Source organism: Bos taurus, chromosome 3 (genome assembly GCF_002263795.3).
Source record: "Bos taurus isolate L1 Dominette 01449 registration number 42190680 breed Hereford chromosome 3, ARS-UCD2.0, whole genome shotgun sequence".
Classification (NCBI taxonomy): domain Eukaryota; kingdom Metazoa; phylum Chordata; class Mammalia; order Artiodactyla; family Bovidae; genus Bos; species Bos taurus.
The window spans coordinates 28,735,389-28,755,509 of record NC_037330.1 but is presented as its reverse complement, the minus strand read 5'-3'; the positions used below and the strand labels follow the sequence as shown (position 1 = coordinate 28,755,509).

Genomic DNA, 20,121 nt, shown 5'->3' with positions numbered 1-20,121 from the left:
TAACGTAACGACGTCACTCGTGCATCTGCTTTGGTGCACGCCCAGTTGTTAATTCAGAGGGCACGCCCGCTAGAAATTGCTCGGCCATTTTTTGTTTTGGTCGGATATGACGTCACCTCGTGGTTTCCCAGAGTCCCCGTTGCGTCGGTTTCCTGTCCCCGCTTGCTCCATCTTTTTTGCCGTCGACTGGCAGCGAAGTGCGGAGGATTTGGGGTTTTCGGTTTCGACCAGGATTCGAGTATCTGGAAGTGGAATCCTTTAAAATTTTTGGAGGGAACTGGCTGCAGGATTTGGCGGGGAGAAAGATACTGGGTTCCCACCTCGGCATTAACTCCCCTACCCTTCCACCTTCTTCCCTTAAACTTCTTTCCCTTTGCAGTTCCTTCCTGTATTCCCATTATTCGTTGTTCTCGGCGTCCTGAGAAGCTTTGCAGTGAATAAATGCAGGGAGTGGGCTCTAGTCTGCGGTTAAAATTGCGAGGCTTTAGGCCTGCAGAAGGAAATGAACCTGATCTCCCCGCCCCAGGGCGAGATGGGTGACTGCACATTAATCCCATGTTTTAAAAAGGCTTAATTTTTGCCTTCAGGGCGTGTCTAAAATCCAGTCATTTTGCCTTTACATCTTTCGGTCAAGAAGAGCTCTTCTCATTGCCTCCAACCATTCCTGCTATTGCTGATGCTCGTCTGGTCCCTGGCTTCTAGTTCCCTTCGACCAAGCAGGGAAAGACCAAGTAATGTAGCAGCAGTATACCCTGTGCCGGTGTGCAAATCTAGACCCGGACTTCGCCAAGAGCTTGAAAATGTTGGCCACGGTTATCAGGCTTGGTTACTTTAGGACTGTTTATCCTTTACCTACCTTTAGATAAGTGTGTTAGCTTTCGATTTAAATGAAGTAAAACATCTTTACAACTTAAGCAATTTTATTTTAAATTCTCCAAGAGCTCCATGGTATTTTTTTGTGTTTATTCGTTAAAAGATCTGTGAACAATATTTTATACAAATCTTGAGCGATTATCTTACAAACATGTCCAGAATTCGTAATTCTTTACAAAAACAAAACAAAACAGACTTAAGGAAGCAGCTTCAGATGGGAGGGATAAAAATAAGACTCCCATCCCTGAAGTAAAGGGCTCCTCACAGAGGGATAAACACTCAATTCCCAGTTACTGATTGTTCCCTCAGGGTGGGAGTGTCAGAAGAGACCAAATGGGGAAATGTCTGGTAAAAGTCCCACTGGGGTAAGCTGCTTAATAAACATTTATTTTTTTTAAGACACGGGCTCAGTTCTATTTTTCTGGACCCACATCTATAGGAATTGTATTAGACAGCACCCATCTTACATGTTGTCTGCTTCAGATCCATCCACACACACCTGAATGGGTTGTAATGACAATACTGCAAAAGTCAGTAAGTTGTATCATAACACAACGATGTTTTAAGTTTGAATATTTTTTATGCAGTTAAAGCCATCAGCAGGAGTTGAAGAAAACAAACTGACACTTGCTATAACATTTATCAATTAAAATTACACCATGGCTGACAAATTTCTCTTTCAAATCACTGCTACTACTTTAGATATTAAAAGTTGGGGTGATTATGTGGTGTGTGCCCAGGAAATGTCCATATTCTGAGTCCAATTTAGAGAAAAAGTCCAACATTTCTAGAAGAACCAAGAAAAGAGTCTCAGCTGGACACCTGTAGCATAAAGTCCTGTATCCTCAGAGCTGCAAGTTGGCTCTGGCGCACTTCAGCTTAAAGCAAAAAACAAAACAAAAAAACCTTTTCCAATAGCTATAATCCCACAGAGCCCAATTTTCCATCTGTAGGAATAACCAGTTTTGTTTTTAAAAAATGAATGGTCCTGGCTTCAGTTTAAAGTTATTTAAACTCTGAATTCCACTTTCTTCATCAATGAAATGAGAGATGCAAACAGTTGATTTAAAGAGTAAATTAAAGATGACATACACACACGTACCATTCACGGCACAAGATGGACCCTGAAAAAGAAGGTAGTTTTCATGCCCTTGAGACAAAATTTTCCTATTAGTTATATATTTTTTCTCTTTTGGTCATGTCACACAGCACGTGGGATCTTAGCTCTCTGACCAGGGATGGAAACTGTCCCCTGCAGTGGAAGTGTGGAGTCTTATGCACTGAACCACCAGGGAAGTCCCCCTATTAGCTATAATTTCCCAATGTTTAATGTCGATACATGAGGGACAAGCTACCCAAGTGCCACACAATGTGGAAGGAATGTTGTAGGGTATCTATTTTTATAAGATACTCAACAACAGTGTTAATAAATAGGACTTCCATGTGAGATTCCCCTAGCTTTAAACACTTCCCCCCCGCCCCGCCCCTCAAAAAAGAGATGAGTATATTCCTTAAACAGCCCATAGGTTTAAAGCTGCCATGGTATTTCAGTGATGAGAATTATGTGTGAAGGGCTTGTGTCCTCGACTTGTATCATGCCTCCCTAGTACCTTAAATGCAGCACTTTTCTCACTGTGCTCGACTTTGAGCTGTTTTAAAAAATGCAACACCATGTCCTTCTCTTGTACAAGACAAGTGTCTTCATAGGCTAAACTCAAAACACAAAGAATGAGCCAAGACTCAAAAGGCCACTTGAAAAAATCTGGAGGCAGACAGAGTAAAGGAAGTATAGGTTCCAGACTACTCCCAACAATTCTCCAGTGGTTACTACAGCAGCAACAGGAGAATCCTCCTCCAAGAACCTGGCCCACTCTGTAACCTTTCAACATTTTGTAGAATACTTCAGGGCATCCTGACTCTTGGAAAAATAGTTTCTTTGGCAGTTTCTGTTCTATTCAGGATGGAGGCAGTCAAGATTTCATTTCTTCTGCAGAAATTTCATTTTACTTCCTAAAGGAAAAAAAGAGTGAACTCTCATTAGTTCATTTTTATTTAGGATACATTATTTGATGCAAGGGATTAAACCTAGTCATTCAGAACAGCCCAGGAGTAAGCTGCCATCTCAAGTTATCAGTTGATGTGTTTAACCACCAAAAAACCTAAACCAAACATACACACACAGAACCCCCAAACGTCTATTTGTAGACATAGAAGGAAACTCAGACATTATCTAATCCTGCCATTTTCAAATCTGACTGCAGGTTAAAATTGCTTTTCCTGCTCTCCAGAGATTTCCTGGAGCCTGGTGAGGGGTGGGAGTGGATTTTATTAATTTTTTTTTTGCCGCACCATGCAGCCTGCAGTGTGGGATCTTAGTTTCCCGAGAAGGGATTGAATCATGCCAATTGCAGTGGAGGCTCCAAGTTCTAACCACAGGACCTCCAGGGAATTCCCTGAATATTCATTTAAGTTCTCCAGAGAGTCTAATACTGTAGTCACAGCTGAAAACCACTGATCTAATCTAACACTGTGGTATAAAGATAAAGTAACAGCCCTAGGCATAATTTGAAGTGTAAAATTAGAGACTTGCAGGAAATCCTCTTTTGCTTCAGATGCCCTTAACCAGGTATTTTTAACCTGGAGTGCATGGATGGGCTTCAAGGGGGTCCATGAACACCCTAAAAGTATATGCAAAATGTGTTTATATGCTCCAAGGGTATTTTTCTGGAAAAAGGTGCAGTTTTTAATAAGATTCTCCATAGGATGTGGTCTAGAAAAAGATGAATAATTATGGTATGCAAAATTCTTATAAGGAAGCTTCATCTGAGGAAAACAGTCCCATGGACAACTCTGACGGAGAATCCTAACGTCTGAGAGTCTTGTCATTCTCCAAACACTGTGGAAATAGGGTAATGGTTTCTGGTCACTGTATGCGAGGTTATATTGTTGATGTGATGGTAAAGCTTTTGTGATGAGGCATGCTTACACAAAAGTTTGTTATCTTTTTTTTTTTTTTTACTATATTTATCTAATAATAATAGGAAAACACAGCAACTTACCAAGACTTCGCAAAATTCTATTCACTCCGCTGGGCTCAGACTCAGGAATTGTTTCCAAATATTGGAGCGCCCGGACCTCAAACAAACCTACAAAGAAAACTCATGCTGCTCAAACTGTCATACACTCAAGACTGAAAAATCAACTGAATAAAACTCTGTGCTCATTACCAGTGTGCTTCCGGAGCTAAAACAATATCACAAAATAAAAATTTTCCCATAATAAACAACTGATCGTGAGTCCTTGTAGCCTTATGTTATTTTTTGTTTATATTATTTTCAAATCTTTCAAGTGTTCACTAAATACAGAGGGAGACCTTTAGGATGAAACTGACCTTTCACCCCACTTTTCCGAAGCTCTCGGTCCTGGATGAATCCTGCAAACATTTGAGTTTCCATGAAGAGATCCAGGAAGTGGCGTACACTTCGGGAGGTGTGAGATTTACGAAATGGCTCCCTTTGGAATACACGCTCCCCACGCTCAGTGACAGTCATGCTCAAAGAATAATGTCCCACCAGCTCCACAAAAAACCTGACAAATGCTTCGGACACCAGAGAGTTGAGTGTCACATCTTCTGCAAAATGAAAGAAAATAGAAAGGGGAAAAAAAATCCCCTAAGTTTTGTGTTTATAGGGACACTGGCTCTGGTTATAAAAGTGACACCTAGGGAATCATAGATTAAAGGTCAGAGAATAAATATAGGAATCCTCATTCTCAGCTTTCTTGCTCTCTTCATGACCAGAAAAATAGCAAATGGCTTATATCCTTACCGTCACTGTCTTCCCACACATACTGTGGTCTGCACATCTGTAATTTCCCTGGAACTGCTCTTTCAAAGACCAGTGAGAACCAGCTGAGTTTAACCTACTCTTCAATTTTTAATCCTCCTTAAAACTCTATGCTGCACTTGTGCTGCCCTCCTCCTCATTCCTTCTGTCTCCCACAATTTGATGGTCTTCCTGATTCCTCTCCTGCCTTTATGACCAAATATTTGTTTTACTCTTGACTCTTCTTCTTCTTCCTGGGATTGGTCTTTGGACCCCTTCTCTTCAACATTCCTTTCCTTAAAGAGCTAACTGGCATGGAGAGAGAGCTGACTTTCTTTGTCAATAATTCTCAACCTCAGATCTCCAGTCCTGATATTTCACAAAAATTCACCTTCCACACTTTCAGGCTACATTTTAGGTGATCATCAATTGGCTGTCCCATTAGCATTTATATTCCTTTTGTCTAAAAGTCACCATCTAGGGCATTTCCTGGCAGTCTAGTGGTTAGGACTCTGTGCTATCATTGCCCAGGGCACAGGTTTGATCCCTGGTCTGGGAACTAAGACGCTACAAGCCACTGCTGCTGCTGCTGCTAAATCGCTTCAGTCGTGTCCGACTCTGTGCGACCCCACAGACGGCAGCCCACTAGGCTCCTCTGTCCCTGGGATTCTCCAGGCAAGAACACTGGAGTGGGTTGCCATTGCCTTCTCCAATGCATGAAAGTGAAAAGTGAAAGTGAAGTCGCTCAGTTGTCCCCAACTCTTAGCGACCCCATGGACTGGAGCCTACCAGGCTCCTCCGTCCATGGGATTTTCCAGGCAAGAGTACTAGAGTGGGGTGCCATTACCTTCTCTGGCTACAAGCCACAGGGCTCAGCCAAAAACAAAAAGTCACCATCTCAGGTCCTTTTAGGAAATTGGTAGACTATAAATCACATAAATAAACAATGCATGTCAAAACCAAATTCATTATATTCCTCCACCAAATCAGTTTCTCACTCAACTTTCTCATTTCATATTGCATCATGATTATTCCATAATAAATAATAATTTAATGAGTGCTTTTACAAATGTAGTAATAATCCAGACAGGCAGACGTATCATTTCCTTGTTACAGCTGAGGAAAATCAAGCTCAAATCAAAGACATTCTCAGGTCACCTCACCCAGTACCAGAGAGAAGCTGCAGGAACCCCCAAGTCAGGTGATTCTTAACCACTGTAATCTAGCACAGTGTGTCTCTTGCTCTTTCCTGTGGGCTGACTGGGAATCTGGGACTGAGGTTTAATCAGATTTCTACCATGAAACAGCTGTATAATAGTGGGCAACTTGTTTTACCTCTCAGGGCCTCTCTTTCTGTATCTGCACAACGAGGTGGCTGATTAGGCAATTTCTAAGGTCTCTTCTGACATTACATTTTTTAAGTTTTTTATTTTATGTTGGAGTGTAGCCAATTAGCAATGTTGTGATAGTTTCAGGTTTTACAGCAAAGTGACTCAGCCATACATATATGTGTATCCATTCTCCCCTAAACCCCACTCTTGACATTACATTTTAAATTTTTTTTTAAGTTATTTATTTATTTGGCTATGCTGGGTCTTAGTTGTGGCATGTGCAATGTACTTCTCTGACCAGTGGCTGAACCTGGGCCCCCTGCATTGGGGGCACGGAGTCTTAGCCTTGGGACTACCAGGGAAGTCCTTATGTTTTTATTCTAATCTAGATTTCCATTATATTTTGTTCAACAGACTTTCTTCTCATCTGTTTTTTTCTGCAACTGAGAATCCATCACTGCTTTTATGGTCAACACTTTTGCCCCACTCTCTCATTCCTTCCAGTTATTGTCCCATCCCTCCTCCAGTTTACAGCAAAAAATTTCTCGGAAGATTTGTTTATACTTAGGGGGTCCCTAGTGGCTCAGCGGTAAAGAATTGCCTGCCAATGTAAGAGACTTGGGTTCAATCCCTTGGTTGGGACAATCTCCTGGAGAAGGAAACGGCAACCCACTTCAGTATTCTTGCCTGGGAAATCCCACGGACAGAGAAGCCTGGCGACCTACAGTCCATAGGGTCACAAGGAGTAGGATACGACTTAGCGACTAAACAACAACCCACTTTCTTACACCTAATTCCCTTTCTTTTAAAAATTATGTTTTTCAATACCTTATCTCCCATCCTTTGTTTCTCTTTTAATGTATATACATTATACATTCTTTTACATGCATGAATATTTCATAAGCCCAGCAATGAAATGACCACACAAATGCCCACCATCAAGATTAGAACAGAACATCACGTGTATCTCTGAAGTTCTCTGTGTGATGTCCTCTCAGTGGTATTCTTCCCCTACTTTCCAATAGAGGGTGACCGTTATTTGGAATTTTGGTATTTCATTTACTTTACGTAGTCTTACTACACACATGCAACCCCAACAACTTAACCCCAACCCCTAACAAGGTTCTGTATGTCTTTGAACATTATATAAAACATTATCTTCTACTGAAACTTATTATTTTATTCAGTGTGTGTGTATGTTTAATCTTTTTTTTTTGGCTGCGCTGGGTTTTTGTTTCTGAGCAGAGGCGTTCTCTAGTTGCGATGAGCGGGGCTACTCTCGAGTTGCGGTGTGTGGGCGTCTCACTGCAATGGCTTCTCTTACTGAAGAGCACCGGCTCTAGGGTGTGCAGTCTTGGGTAGTTGTGGCGCACAGGTTTAGTTGCTCCAGCTTGTGGAATCTTCTGGGACCAGGGATAGAACTGGTGTCCCTGCATTGGCAGGCAGACTCTTAACCACTGGAAGTCCTCAGTGTGTGTTTTTAAGATTCTTTTTTAACGCTATATTCTCTTGTCAGTGGACACTGAGGTTGTTTCTAGTTTTTGCTATCACATATAATACCACTACAAAAATTACTGTACTTGTTTCCTAGTTATCATGTGCAAGAGCTCTCTTGTGTATATATTTAAAATGGAATTGTTGGGTTGTACCCACTCTGGTACTCTTGCCTAGAGAATCCCATGGAGGGAAGAGCCTGGTGGGCTGCAGACCATGGGGTCGCTAAGAGTCGGACATGACTGAGCGACTTCACTTTCACTCTTCACTTTCATGCACTGGAGAAGGAAATGGCAACCCACTCCAGTGTTCTTGCCTGGAGAATCCCAGGGACGGGGGAGCCTGGTGGGCTGCCATCTATGGGGTCGCACAGGGTCGGACACGACTGAAGTGACTTAGTAGCAGCAGTAGCAGGATATATACACCTTTAACGTTACTAGATAATGCCAAATTGTTTTTCCAAAGGTACTGAACTAATTTAAACATTCTCATCAATACTTGATATTGTCAGACTTTAAAATTTTTACCAATATGGTGGATATAAAATGGTATCTCAGTGTGGTTTTAATTTACATTTTCCTGATTTTGATGAGGTTCGATATCTTTTCATATATTTGTTGGCCTTTCATATTTCCTCTTCTATGAAATGATTGTTCATATCTTTCCCCCATTTTTCTCTTGGGTTGACCATCTTTTTACTTTTAAATTGGAGGAATTTTAAAAACTAAATTTTAGATACTATTCCTTTGTTAGTTATATTTGTTGAAAATGTCTTCATTTAGTTTGTATCTTGTTTTTTATTCCTTTTCCATGGTGTCCCTTGATGAACAGAAAATTTTAAAATTTAACATAGTCAGGGACTTTCCTGGGTGGTCCAGTGGCTAAGACTCCCTGCTCCCAATGCAGGGGCCTGAGTTTGATCCCAGGTCCAATAAGTGGAACCCAACAGGCTACAACTAAAAAAGATCTCATATGCCACAAAAAGATTCCACGTGCTACAACTAAAAAGAAAAAAAAATCCCACATTTTTCTGCAACTAAAGACCCAACGCAGCCAAATAAATAAATAGTAAAATTTTAAAATTAGCACAGTCAAATTAATCAATCTTATCCTTTATAGTCTGTGTTCTTTGTGCCACATTTCAGAAATCCATTACTGTCCCCAAACATAAAATAGTTTCTATCATTTTCTAAACATTTTAAATGTTTTACTTGTAACATTAAGTCTTTAATTTATCCTAATTAATTCTGTGTATAATGTGGAGTACAGATCCATCTCTGTTTCTTTTCATGTGGAAAACCAGTTGCCCTAGAACTGTTTACCAAATGGTTCATTCTTTTCCCACTGCTATTCAGTGCTGGCACTGACTGACACAAATCAAGTTTCCTTATGCATGTGCATTCTCTATTCTTCCCATTTTTATTGCTCTGTTTGCTTCTTCTGAACCCAAATAATCTCAATTACTATGACCTTATAGTTAATCTTGATGTTCTGTAGGGCAAGCTCGTCAATCTTGTTTTTTTTCAGGAGTGTCTTAGCTATTCTTGGCCTTTTGCTCTTCTGCTAAAATTTTACAAAAAGATGAAGGTCATTCTAGTTTTCTCTTGAACTTACCCCCATCTCACTTTCTTCCCACCTTTTCATTGAATCTGCTGTTACCAAGGTTTCCAGAGCCCTTCCCATTGTCAAATCCACTGGTCAATTCTCAGTTTTCATATTATTGGCCTCTTTGCGGCATTAAATATAACTGTTTACTCTTTCCTTCATGGAATACTTTCTTCACTCAGCTTCTGCAATCCATACTCCTGTGTTTTCCACCTACTTCACTAGCTGCTCTTTTTAGTCTCCTTTGCTGGATTCTTCTCTTCCCAACTGTCAAAAGTTATAAATTCAAGCACATCATTCCCAACCAGGGCTCAATCCTTAAATTGTTTAAATTTTCTACTTATACTCACTCTATTGGGTTATCTCATCTGGTTCCTCAGATTTAAAATAGCAATGTATGTCTCTAGCCTAAATCTTTCCTCTGAATTTCAAATTCTTGTATATAAATGCCTACTTGATATCTCCAGGTGAATGTCTGCCAGATATTAGATAGGTATCCAATAGGTAGCTCAAGGGGCTTCCCTGATAGCTTAGTTGGTAAAGAATCCACCTGCAATGCAGGAGACCCCGGTTTGATTCCTGGGTTGGGAAGATCTACTGGAGAAGGGATAGGCTACCCACTCCAGTATTCTTGGGCTTCCCTTATGACTCAGCTGGTAAAGAATCTGCCCACAATGCGGGAGACCTGGGTTTGATCCCTGAGTTGGGAAGATGAAACTGTTAAGAGAAGGAATGGGCTTCCCTGATAGCTCAGTTGGTAAAGAATCCGCCTGCAATGCAGGATACCCCAGTTTGCTTTGTTCAATTCCTGGGTCAGGATGATCCACTGAAGAACAGATAGGCCATCCACTCCAGTATTCTTGGGTTTCCCTTGTGGCTCAGCTGGTAAAGAATCCGACTGAAACACGGGAGACCTGGGTTTGGTCCCTGGGTTGGGAAGACCCCCTGGAGAAGGGAAAGGCTACCCACTCCAGTATTCAGGCCTGGGAAATTCCATGGACTGCATAGTCCATGGGGTTGCAAAGAGTCGGACACAACTGAGTGACTTTCACGTTCAGGTATCTCAAACTTAATGTTCAAAACTGAACTTTTAGTTACTCCTCTAAACTTGCTCCTTCTCTAATGATCCCCATCAGTAAACAGCCTTTGAGTTCTCATCTGTAAAATGGGGATTAAATAATAATACCTGCTTCATACAGATATTACAAGGATCAAATAAGATGTATGCTAAGTGCTTAAAATAATGCTTGGCATACAGTAAGCCACCCAATAAATATTATTCATCTTTTCATTTAACAAATACTTACTGAGTACCTATTTAGTGAATGCTGTTCAAAGTATTGGAAATAGAAAACAAACAGACAGTCACTGTTCTCATAGAACTTACACTCTAGCACATCAGATGGTGATGAAGGCCATGGAGAAAAATTAGGTCAGGAAGGAGGACAGGAAGGGCTAAGGGAATGGGGACAAGTGTAAACAGGACAGTCAGGAAAAGCCTCACTAAGAAACTGACATTTGAGCATGGACCTACAAGAACAAAGAGCAGGAGCCATGTGCCTAGGGGAATAGCATTCCATACATGGAACTGAGCAAATGCCAAAGTCCTGAAAAAGAAGAGGACTTGGCACATCGAGGGTGAGCAAGGAAGCTGACTATCAGTTTATGAAGGCACAGGCAATCTCATACTACTTTTATATATGCTTTGGCAGGATGCTGGGCATTTGGTTTTTACTGTCTTGACCTTAAATCCTCAGCCACTTGTCTCATACCTTGTGAAAAATTCTGCTCCTGAGCCAATATTTCATTTCGTTCTTCCAAAATCTGTATCAGGGCAGCTTGTAGTTTAGGTGGTAGAATTTCATCCTCATCAGATACCTTAAGAGAAGAAAATTGAGATTTTCATGAGCTTTGAGAGAGAAAGTCTCAAACTTAGGGCCCTATTAAAGTCCCCCAGGTGCCACAGGTGGCTTTGTATGTATTTCGGCTAAAAGGAGTCTGTCTGAAGCTTCCTTCCCTACATTGAACAGAATCCATGATGTTTCTGGTGTGGAAGTGTTAGTCGCTCAGTCGTGTCCGACTCTTTATGACCCTGCGGGCTGTAGCCTGCTAGGCTCTTTTGTCCATGGGATTCTCCAGGCAAGAGTACTGTAGTAGGTAGCCATTCCCTTCTCCAGAGGATCTTTCCCACCCAGGGATTGAACCCTGGTCTCCTGCACTGCAGGCAGATTCTTTACCATCTGAGCCACCAGGGAACATCTTAATTAAATTTAAGAAACATAAATAATATGTCTTATAAGACTCTTTGGAAGTTTCCAAACCAAATAGTTCTCATCTCCAAGTCATATGATATATTACAAAGATCATTCCCAAATAAATGGTGTTTCAAATGTGATGAGCTGATTGATTATGAAACAAGAAACATTCTTTTCACCCTATGTTCAGTGCTCACAAACCTATATACAGGTTACATACAGAGGGTTGCTCTAAGGCTTTTCTAATTCTCCTCTTCACTATCCAGAATAAGTGACTATTTCTTTTGGCCCCTACTGTATCTTGTGCAAATTTCAAATATATATCATTTCTAAAACTTTATGGCTATATCTGCTCCCTCTCCCCCTTTAAACTGTAAGGCCTGAGGGATCAAGCTGAGTGTCTTACTCATCTTTAGTTTCTGACCAACTAGCAGAACATCTAGAAATAATTGGTGTTGAATGCTTGTTAAATTTAATTAAATTAGAGGCCTATATATCAACCCATAAGACTTGAAGGGAGGGTCACCTCTTTTGAGAATGACATTTAATCTGTTTCCTCCTTCCTTAAATTGAGACAGACAGCTATGAACCCAAGACAAATTTTTCAGGTCAATCTCGTATGATTGGCCACAGTGTTAAGTCAAGTGTGTATGTAGGAACTATAGGTCTTGCCTGAGTCACCTTCTCTAAGTACTTTCACATATTTTCTGGCCAATTATCCCCAAACATTATGTAATTATCTCCTTTGTCACCCACCTCCTGTAAAAACTTGTCTGCGCAGAGATCAACTATCAGCACCTATGGAATAAAGGAGCCAGACAAGTTAAACCAGAGACATTCAGAGAGAAATACATTAGGCGTTGTTAGATCAGGAAGAATGCTTTGATTCTTTCATGCAATGGGAATAGTTTTAAACTTAAAGGGTTTTTTGGTTTTGTTTTTAATTGAAATATAACTGACTTAAATATTATAATAGTTTCCAGTATATAAAGTGATTGGATATTGTTATGCATTAAAGTTTTAGCCCATTTAAAAGCTAACTCATCAACACTAGTAAAGAATATTTCAAGTTAAAAAAAATGATGGTGGCACACCTAGAGATTAAAAGAGACTAAAAAAAACCACACCAACCAAATACAGTGTATAGACTTTATCTGGGACCTAATTCAAGCTATGAAAAATTTACGAAATAATTAGACATCTGAATATTGAATTTTTCTGATATTAAAAACTGTTATTAAATTTTTTAGGTGTGATAATGGTACTGTGATTATGTTAAAATGATCTTAGGCTTAGATATTCATATTGTAATATTTAGAATTATGAAATAACATAAGGATATACTTCAAAATATTATGGGAGAGAGGTAGTACAATTAGTCTAAACTTTATAAGTATTTAAGGAGGGTAATTAATTTTATTCTTTTTTCATTTTTACATATGTTTAAAATTTCCATAGTAACAAAGTAAAAAATAGGTTAATACCAAAATTAGGAATGTTTCTATATGCTAACAATAAAGTATCTGAAAAATAAATTAAGAAAACAACTTCATCTTCAACTATATCAAAAAGAATAAAATACCTAGGAATAAATTTAAATAAGGAGGTAAAAGATATCTATGCTGAAAACTATAAGATACTGGTAAGAGGAACTGAACAATACACAAATAAATGGAAAGATATTCTGTGCTCATGGAGTGGAAGAACCAATATTGTTAAAAAGTTTGTACTACCCAAAGCAATCTACAGTCAGTGCAATCCCCATCAAAATTCCAATGGCAATTTTCACAGAAATAGAACAATTCTAAAATTTCTGTGGAACCACAAAAGACCCCAAATAGCCAAAGCAATCTTACGAAAGAAGAATAAAGGTAGAGGCCATCATACGTTCTCATTTCAAACTATTACAAAGCTATAGCAATCAAAACAGTGTAGTACTAGTATAAAACAGACACATAGCTTAATGGAACAGAATACAGGGTTCAAAAATAAACCTCACAAATAGTCCATTAGCTTATGACAATGGAGCCAAGAATATACAACAGGGAAAGGACAATCTCTTCAACAAATGGTTATAGGAAAATTAGCTGCATGCCAAAAAATAAAATTGGATCCCTATCTTACACCATACACAAAATCAACTCAAAATGAATTAATGACTTAAACATAAGACCTGAAATCATGAAGCTCCTAGAAAACATAGCGGGGTAGCATCTTTACATTGGTCTTAGCACTGATTTTTTGGATTTGACACCAAAAGCACAGGTAACAAAGGCAAAAATAAGCAGGTGGGACTACATCAAACTAAAAAGCTTCTGAATAGCAAAGGAAACCATCAGTAAAATAAAAAGAAAACCTACAGAATGGGAGAAAAATACCTGAAATTCATATACTGGTTAAGGGGTTAATATCCAAAACATATAAAGAACTCATACAACTCAACAGGAAAAAAAGAAACCCCAAAGAATCCAATTTAAAAACAGGTAGAGGAAAAAAAAACAAAAAACAGGCAGAGGAATTGAATAGACATTATTCCAAAGAAGGCATGCAGATGACTAATAAACATATGAAAAGATACTCTACATCAAAGAAATGCAGACCAAAAAACAACAATGTGATATTATCACCTGTTAGAACGATTATTAACAAAAGACAAGAGATAACAGATACTGGCAAGAATGTAGAGAAAAGGAAACTATTGTGTACTCTTTATGGAAATGTAAATTGGTTTTGCCACTCTGGAAACAGTAAGGAGGTTCCTCAAAAAATTAAAAATAGAACCAGCACATAATTTAGCAATGCCACTTCTGGGCATGTATCCAAAGGAAACAAAATCACTATTTTGAAGAATAGCTGCACCTCCATGTTCACTGCAGCATTATTTACAACAGCCATAACAATGAAACAACCTAACTGTCCATACAGATGACTAGATAAAGAGGTGTATATATATACATACAATATATACATACAATATATACAATGGAATATTATTCAGCTATAAAAAGAAGGAAATCCGGCCATAGTAACAATGTGGATGCTAAGTGAAATAAGTTAAGCAGAGAAAAACAAATACCATATGATCTCACTTACATGTGGAATCTAAAACAACCGAATTCATAGATACAGAGAACAGACTGGTGGTTGCCAGAGATGGGTTGGGAGATAGATAAAATGGGTATAGGGAATCAAAAGGCACAAATTTCCAGTTATAAGGTAAGTAAGTGCTGGATATGTAATGTACAGCATGTGACTACAGTTAACAACACTATATTGTATATTTGAAACTTGCTAAGAGTCCATCTTAAAAGTTGTCATCACAAGAAAAAACTTTTTCTAACTATGTTAGTTGATGGATATTAACTAAACTTACTGTGGTAATCATTTTGAAATATATGCATGTGTGTGTGTGTATGAAGTCCTTTCAGTCATGTCTGACTATTTGTGACCCTATGGACTGTAGCCTGCCAGGCTCCTCTGTACATGGGATTCTCCAGGCAAGAATACTGGAGCGGGTTGCCATTTCCTCCTCCAAGGCATCATCATGACCCAGGGATCAAACCCACGTCTCTTATGCCTAATGCATTGGTAGGTGGATTCTTTACCACCAGTGTCACCAAGGAAGCCCTCAAATATAGGTATATATCATATCATATCATTCAGTTCAGTTCAGTTCAGTCGCTCAGTCGTGTCTGACTCTTTGCAACCCCATGAATCGCAGTACGCCAGGCCTCTCTGTCCATCACCAACTTCCGGAGTTCACTCAGACTCACATCCATCGAGTCAGTGATGCCATCCAGCCATCTCATCCTCTGTCGTCCCCTTCTCCTCCTGCCCCCAATCCCTCCCAGCATCACAGTCTTTTCCAATGAGTCAACTCTTTGCATGAGGTGGCCAAAGTATTGGAGTTTCAGCTTTAGCATCATTCCTTCCAAAGAAATCACAGGGCTGATCTCCTTCATGGACTGGTTGGATCTCCTTGCAGTCCAAGGGACTCTCAAGAGTCTTCTCCAACACCACAGTTCAAAAGCATCAATTCTTCAGTTCTCAGCCTTCTTCACAGTCCAACTCTCATATCCATACATGACCACAGGAAAAACCATAGCCTTGACTAGATGGACCTTTGTTGGCAAAGTAATGTCTCTGCTTTTGAATATGCTATCTAGGTTGGACATAACTTTCCTTCCAAGGAGTAAGCCTCTTTTAATTTCATGGCTGCAGTCACCATCTGCAGTGATTTTGGAGCCCCCAAAAATAAACTCTGACACTGTTTTCTACTGTTTCCCCATCTATTTCCCATGAAGTGATGGGACCAGATGCCATGATCTTCGTTTTCTGAACGTTGAGCTTTAAGCCAACTTTTTCACTCTCCTCTTTCACTTTCATCAAGAGGCTTTTGAGTTCCTCTTCACTTTCTGCCATAAGGGTGGTGTCATCTGCATATCTGAGGTGATTGATATTTCTCCCGGCAATCTTGATTCCAGCTTGTGTTTCTTCCACTCCAGCGTTTCTCATGATGCACTCTGCATAGAAGTTAAATAAGCAGGGTGACAATATACAGCCTTGACGTACTCCTTTTCCTGTTTGGAACCAGTCTGTTGTTCCATGTCCAGTTCTAACTGTTGCTTCCTGACCTGCATATAGATTTCTCAAGAGGCAGATCAGGTGGTCTGGTATTCCCATCTCTTTCAGAATTTTCCACAGTTTATTGTGATCCACACAGTCAAAGGCTTTGGCATAGTCAATAAAGCAGAAATAGATGTTTTTCTGGAACTCTCTTGCTTTTTCCATGATCCAGCGGATGTTGGCAATTTGATATCTGGTTCCTCTGCCTTTTCTAAAATCATATCATTATGTTGTACATTTAAACTAACACAATGTTATATGTAAATCATTTCTCAAAAAAATTGGAGGGGGGAGGTTAACCCATCAGTGTAATAAAGAAGAGTTTTTTCAGTAAGTGGTACTCGGATAATAGGCTATCCATATTTAAAAAAATGAAATGATCCCTACCTCCTTTCTTTCTTTTTTGGTCATATCGCGCAGCTTGTGAGATCTTAGTTCCCCAACCAGGGACTGAACTGACATCCTCAGCAGTGAAAGTGCTGAGTCCTAATCACTAGACTGCCAGGGGATTCTCCCTACCTCCTATTATATACAAAAAAATAAAATAAAAAATCAATCCCCAGGCTTATGAGCCAAAAATTAAAGGCATTATAATAAAGCTTTCAGGAACTAACAGAGGAGGCTATTTCCATGAAGCTAATATTAAGAAAAACTTAAGCAGTTCACACACACACACACAAAAACACTAACCATTAAAAAAAAAAAAAAAAAAGATTGACAGTTCTGGCCACATTAATATTAAGAGCATTTCCATATTTAAAAAAAATCTTTTTGGAGAATGAAAAGCCAAACCACAAAGGAGTTCATATTCAGAGTATGAAAAGGCCTCTTACAAATCAATGAAAGTAATCAATTCAGCAGAAGGACAGCCTATGGATTTTACAAAAATTGACATTCAAATGGCTAATAAACACATAGAAAGATGCTCACCCTCAACCATAATCAAGGAATACCAATAAAACCAAAATAAAATATAACTATCTGATAAGCTAAATTATATGAACTGATCACAACAAGGGCTGACAAGGATATGGAGCAACAGGAACTCTCATACACTGCTGGAAGAAGTTTAACTTGGCACAAGTACTTTGGAAAAGCTTGACTTTACTTACTAAAGTTGAAGATATGTTTTCTCTATGACCCAGCAATTCCATTTCCAAATATTTGCCCATAAAACTGTATGCACATATGTACCAAGGGTCATGAACAAGAATATTTATAGCAGCATTATTAATAATAACTCCAAACTGGAAACAACTCAAATGTCCATCAACTGTAGAATGGATGAGAAAACTGCAGTACATTCACACAATGGATTACTATACACAATCAGAATGATCAAACTACTGTTAAACTCACAACATGGGTGAATCTTAAAGATATAATGTTGCTTGAAAGAAGCCAGACTAAGAAAAAAAAAAGAAAAGAAAAATATTGCTGTATGAATCCATTTATATCAAGCTTAAAACCAGGCAAAACTGAACTATATTGTCTAGGGATACATGCCCAGGATGTTAAGTTATAAAGAAAAACAAGAAAATGAGCATCAAAATTCAAGATAATAGTTACCTTTTGCAAGGAGTGGGGTTAGAGAACAGTGATTAGAGGAAAGCATGAGGGGGACTTCCCTGGCAGTCCAGTGGTCAAGATGCCAAGCTCCAAGTGTAGGGGCAGAGGTTTGATCCCTGGTCAGGAACTAAGATCCCACATGCCACACAATATGGCCAAACAATAAATAAGAATAATTTAAAAAAATTTTTAAAACAAGAAAAAGAAGGTATGATGAGGACTTTGTTTCCAGGGCTGTAATGTCTCTATTCTACTCTAATGTTGGTTACCATTAGCATTCACTTTGTGATAATTAACTGAGCTATACATTTTGTTCTATATGTATGTTATATTTGAAAGAATTTAAAAATTAACCCAGAGTAGTTTTTGTGAATGATTTAAAAAAAAAAAAAGACCTATTCTTCAGAATAACACAAGAATTAGCCCATGGTTCAATGCTATAAATAAGATATAACTTCAGATTCATGTGTACTATAGTATTTTTCTCATTTTAATAAGCAGATACAAAAATATGATAGCATAACAATAATAAGTACATATTATCATTAATTAATGACATATCCATCACTGTTAAAAATCACTTGTTTTCATTTGCCAGTGCTGCAATCTTTTTCACAGGTACTAATTCTCCCATATTACCTCTTCAATGGGTAGGTCCTGGAGCTGTGGTAAGGAGCAAGACAGGATTCCAATAAGGAATGGAGTAGGTGAGCACACAATGTCAATCATAGATGCTGGCAGGACCGGGATGTAGGTATGCTGCCAGGTGAATGGATACAGTGTGGCAACCGCTGCATGACCACATTTTGACAGGGTGCTAGCCAGAGGAGAAAGCAAACTGATATCACATAAACAGCAACATATGGTGAGCATGTCAGATATGACATTACAGCATTACAAACCAGTGATCGCAGATGAACAATTCTGTGATTACTCATTAACATTCTATTTAATTTTTAACTTAATTTTCTGAAAATCTTTAATCTCAATCCAGTTGTTTCCCACAATTTATATTGCTAAAAACTAGTGTATACTCAGAGAATCAATACCAATTTTTAACAAGTTTCAACAAAACACATTTTAAAGGTAAATTAATTGCAATCCTCAAAAGAGACTGGTATAGCTGAACACAATTAGCTTTTGTATTATCCATGTCTCTACAGCATTAAGTAATTGAGATCCTACCTAAACGTTTTTGTTTTTTTTTTAATATGGCCAAATTCTAAAACACTAAGAACAAGTAAAACCCCAGTCTGATGTGACATATCTTACTTATTTCTCACCTTAGGCTGTTGGCGACAAAGATTACCCTCCGCTCCAAAAGGAGAGAGGCACAGACTCGAATGAGATGGCACACGCTCAGGCACTTAAAGAGACACTCAAAATCAACATGTTCCAGCCGTGAGTCTAGTGGTCGGCACAGTTCAATGGACTGAAATGCAAACACTTCAATTAGGGGAGCTGAGGTGGGAAAAGATCCCTAATGACAATACTAATGGACCCTATCACTCTTTTACAGATTAAATTCAAGAGAGAGGGGCTGCTGCAGTTTGTGAAGCAGCCTACACTGATCTCAAGACTTAATACTTTATAGTTTCATGCCATAAATTTCTGGTGAAATCTTTTATCCCACCGGACAACATTTGTCATATTGAAATTGACCTCTTGCAGGTCAACTTATGAGTGGTTCAATCTATGAATGGTAGAGAAACCTCTGGTTCTTGGGGTCTAGGATCAACAATCTCACAGATGAACTGGATGTTTCTCTAGTGCTTCTGCGACTGAAACACACTCTGTGTAATTTATGAAAAGGAGAAAGGTTTCTATCACGTAAGGTCTACTAGCATAAGGACTGCGTGTTGGCAGCTAGCGAGTCTCCTCAAAATTAACTAACTTACCCCATCTCCAGCCCCAGGGAGGTAGCTCTTTACTGTGATGGTGCGTCCAGGAGCTGGGAAAGGAGCTTCCATGACACTTCGCATGAAGGGGTAAACCAAAGCTGGAGACATTTCTCTTCTTTTCTCTACTTCGTCTAGAATCTACATACACAAAACATATCTTTTTTTTTTTTAATTAAGGACTCAGTTCAAAAACATAAAAGAATCCTATTAAAGGAACTGAAAAACTGAAATCCTATTAAAGGAACTGCCCAAACTTGAAAATAATACGATCACCAGATTTTAAGACAGATAAGCTTCTGCCACCTTTAATAAAAGTTCATTAAAGGCCTCCTTTCTCTTGGAGGTATCTTTAAATCTCTAAGAAAAGTTACAAAAATAGATCAATTTAATTTTAGAAAGGAGCCCCTTTTTATATCACCAAGGAAGGGGCAAAGAAAGTAACACAATAATATCCTGCAGTTTGGTGCTTGGGAGAGACATGAGACAAGATAAACTTCAGGCAAAGTTCCGCTTTAAGCAGCAAGGTTTAGCAAACCCAAGTGAGGATTACAGGGCAACATCATGTGGTTTAGAGATCTAAGTTTAAGCCTTCAAACCTGTAGTTCGAATCTACTAAAGGAAAACCCTTTCTAAAGTAGAATGT

General features: G+C 38.9%; 1 protein-coding gene across 4 annotated transcripts in view; it reads right to left on the bottom strand.

The window, feature by feature from the left end:
- Positions 1 to 902: 902 nt before the first annotated feature.
- DENND2C (DENN domain containing 2C) overlaps positions 903 to 20,121 on the bottom strand; it is a 93,209-nt gene continuing 73,990 nt past the window's right edge. For 2 of the 4 annotated variants that reach the window (XM_059884560.1, XM_005204032.5), the window contains exons 12-19: positions 19,476 to 19,616; positions 18,861 to 19,009; positions 18,217 to 18,394; positions 12,139 to 12,180; positions 10,900 to 11,005; positions 4,265 to 4,504; positions 3,933 to 4,019; positions 903 to 2,883 (exon numbers count right to left, since the gene is read on the bottom strand). In XM_059884560.1, the coding sequence (XP_059740543.1) occupies positions 2,852 to 2,883; positions 3,933 to 4,019; positions 4,265 to 4,504; positions 10,900 to 11,005; positions 12,139 to 12,180; positions 18,217 to 18,394; positions 18,861 to 19,009; positions 19,476 to 19,616 (975 nt within the window). In that variant the 3' untranslated portion in view covers positions 903 to 2,851. The remainder of the gene's footprint in view (positions 2,884 to 3,932; positions 4,020 to 4,264; positions 4,505 to 10,899; positions 11,006 to 12,138; positions 12,181 to 18,216; positions 18,395 to 18,860; positions 19,010 to 19,475; positions 19,617 to 20,121) is intronic. The other 2 variants (XM_005204034.5, NM_001192557.1) reach the window with 2 other exon arrangements.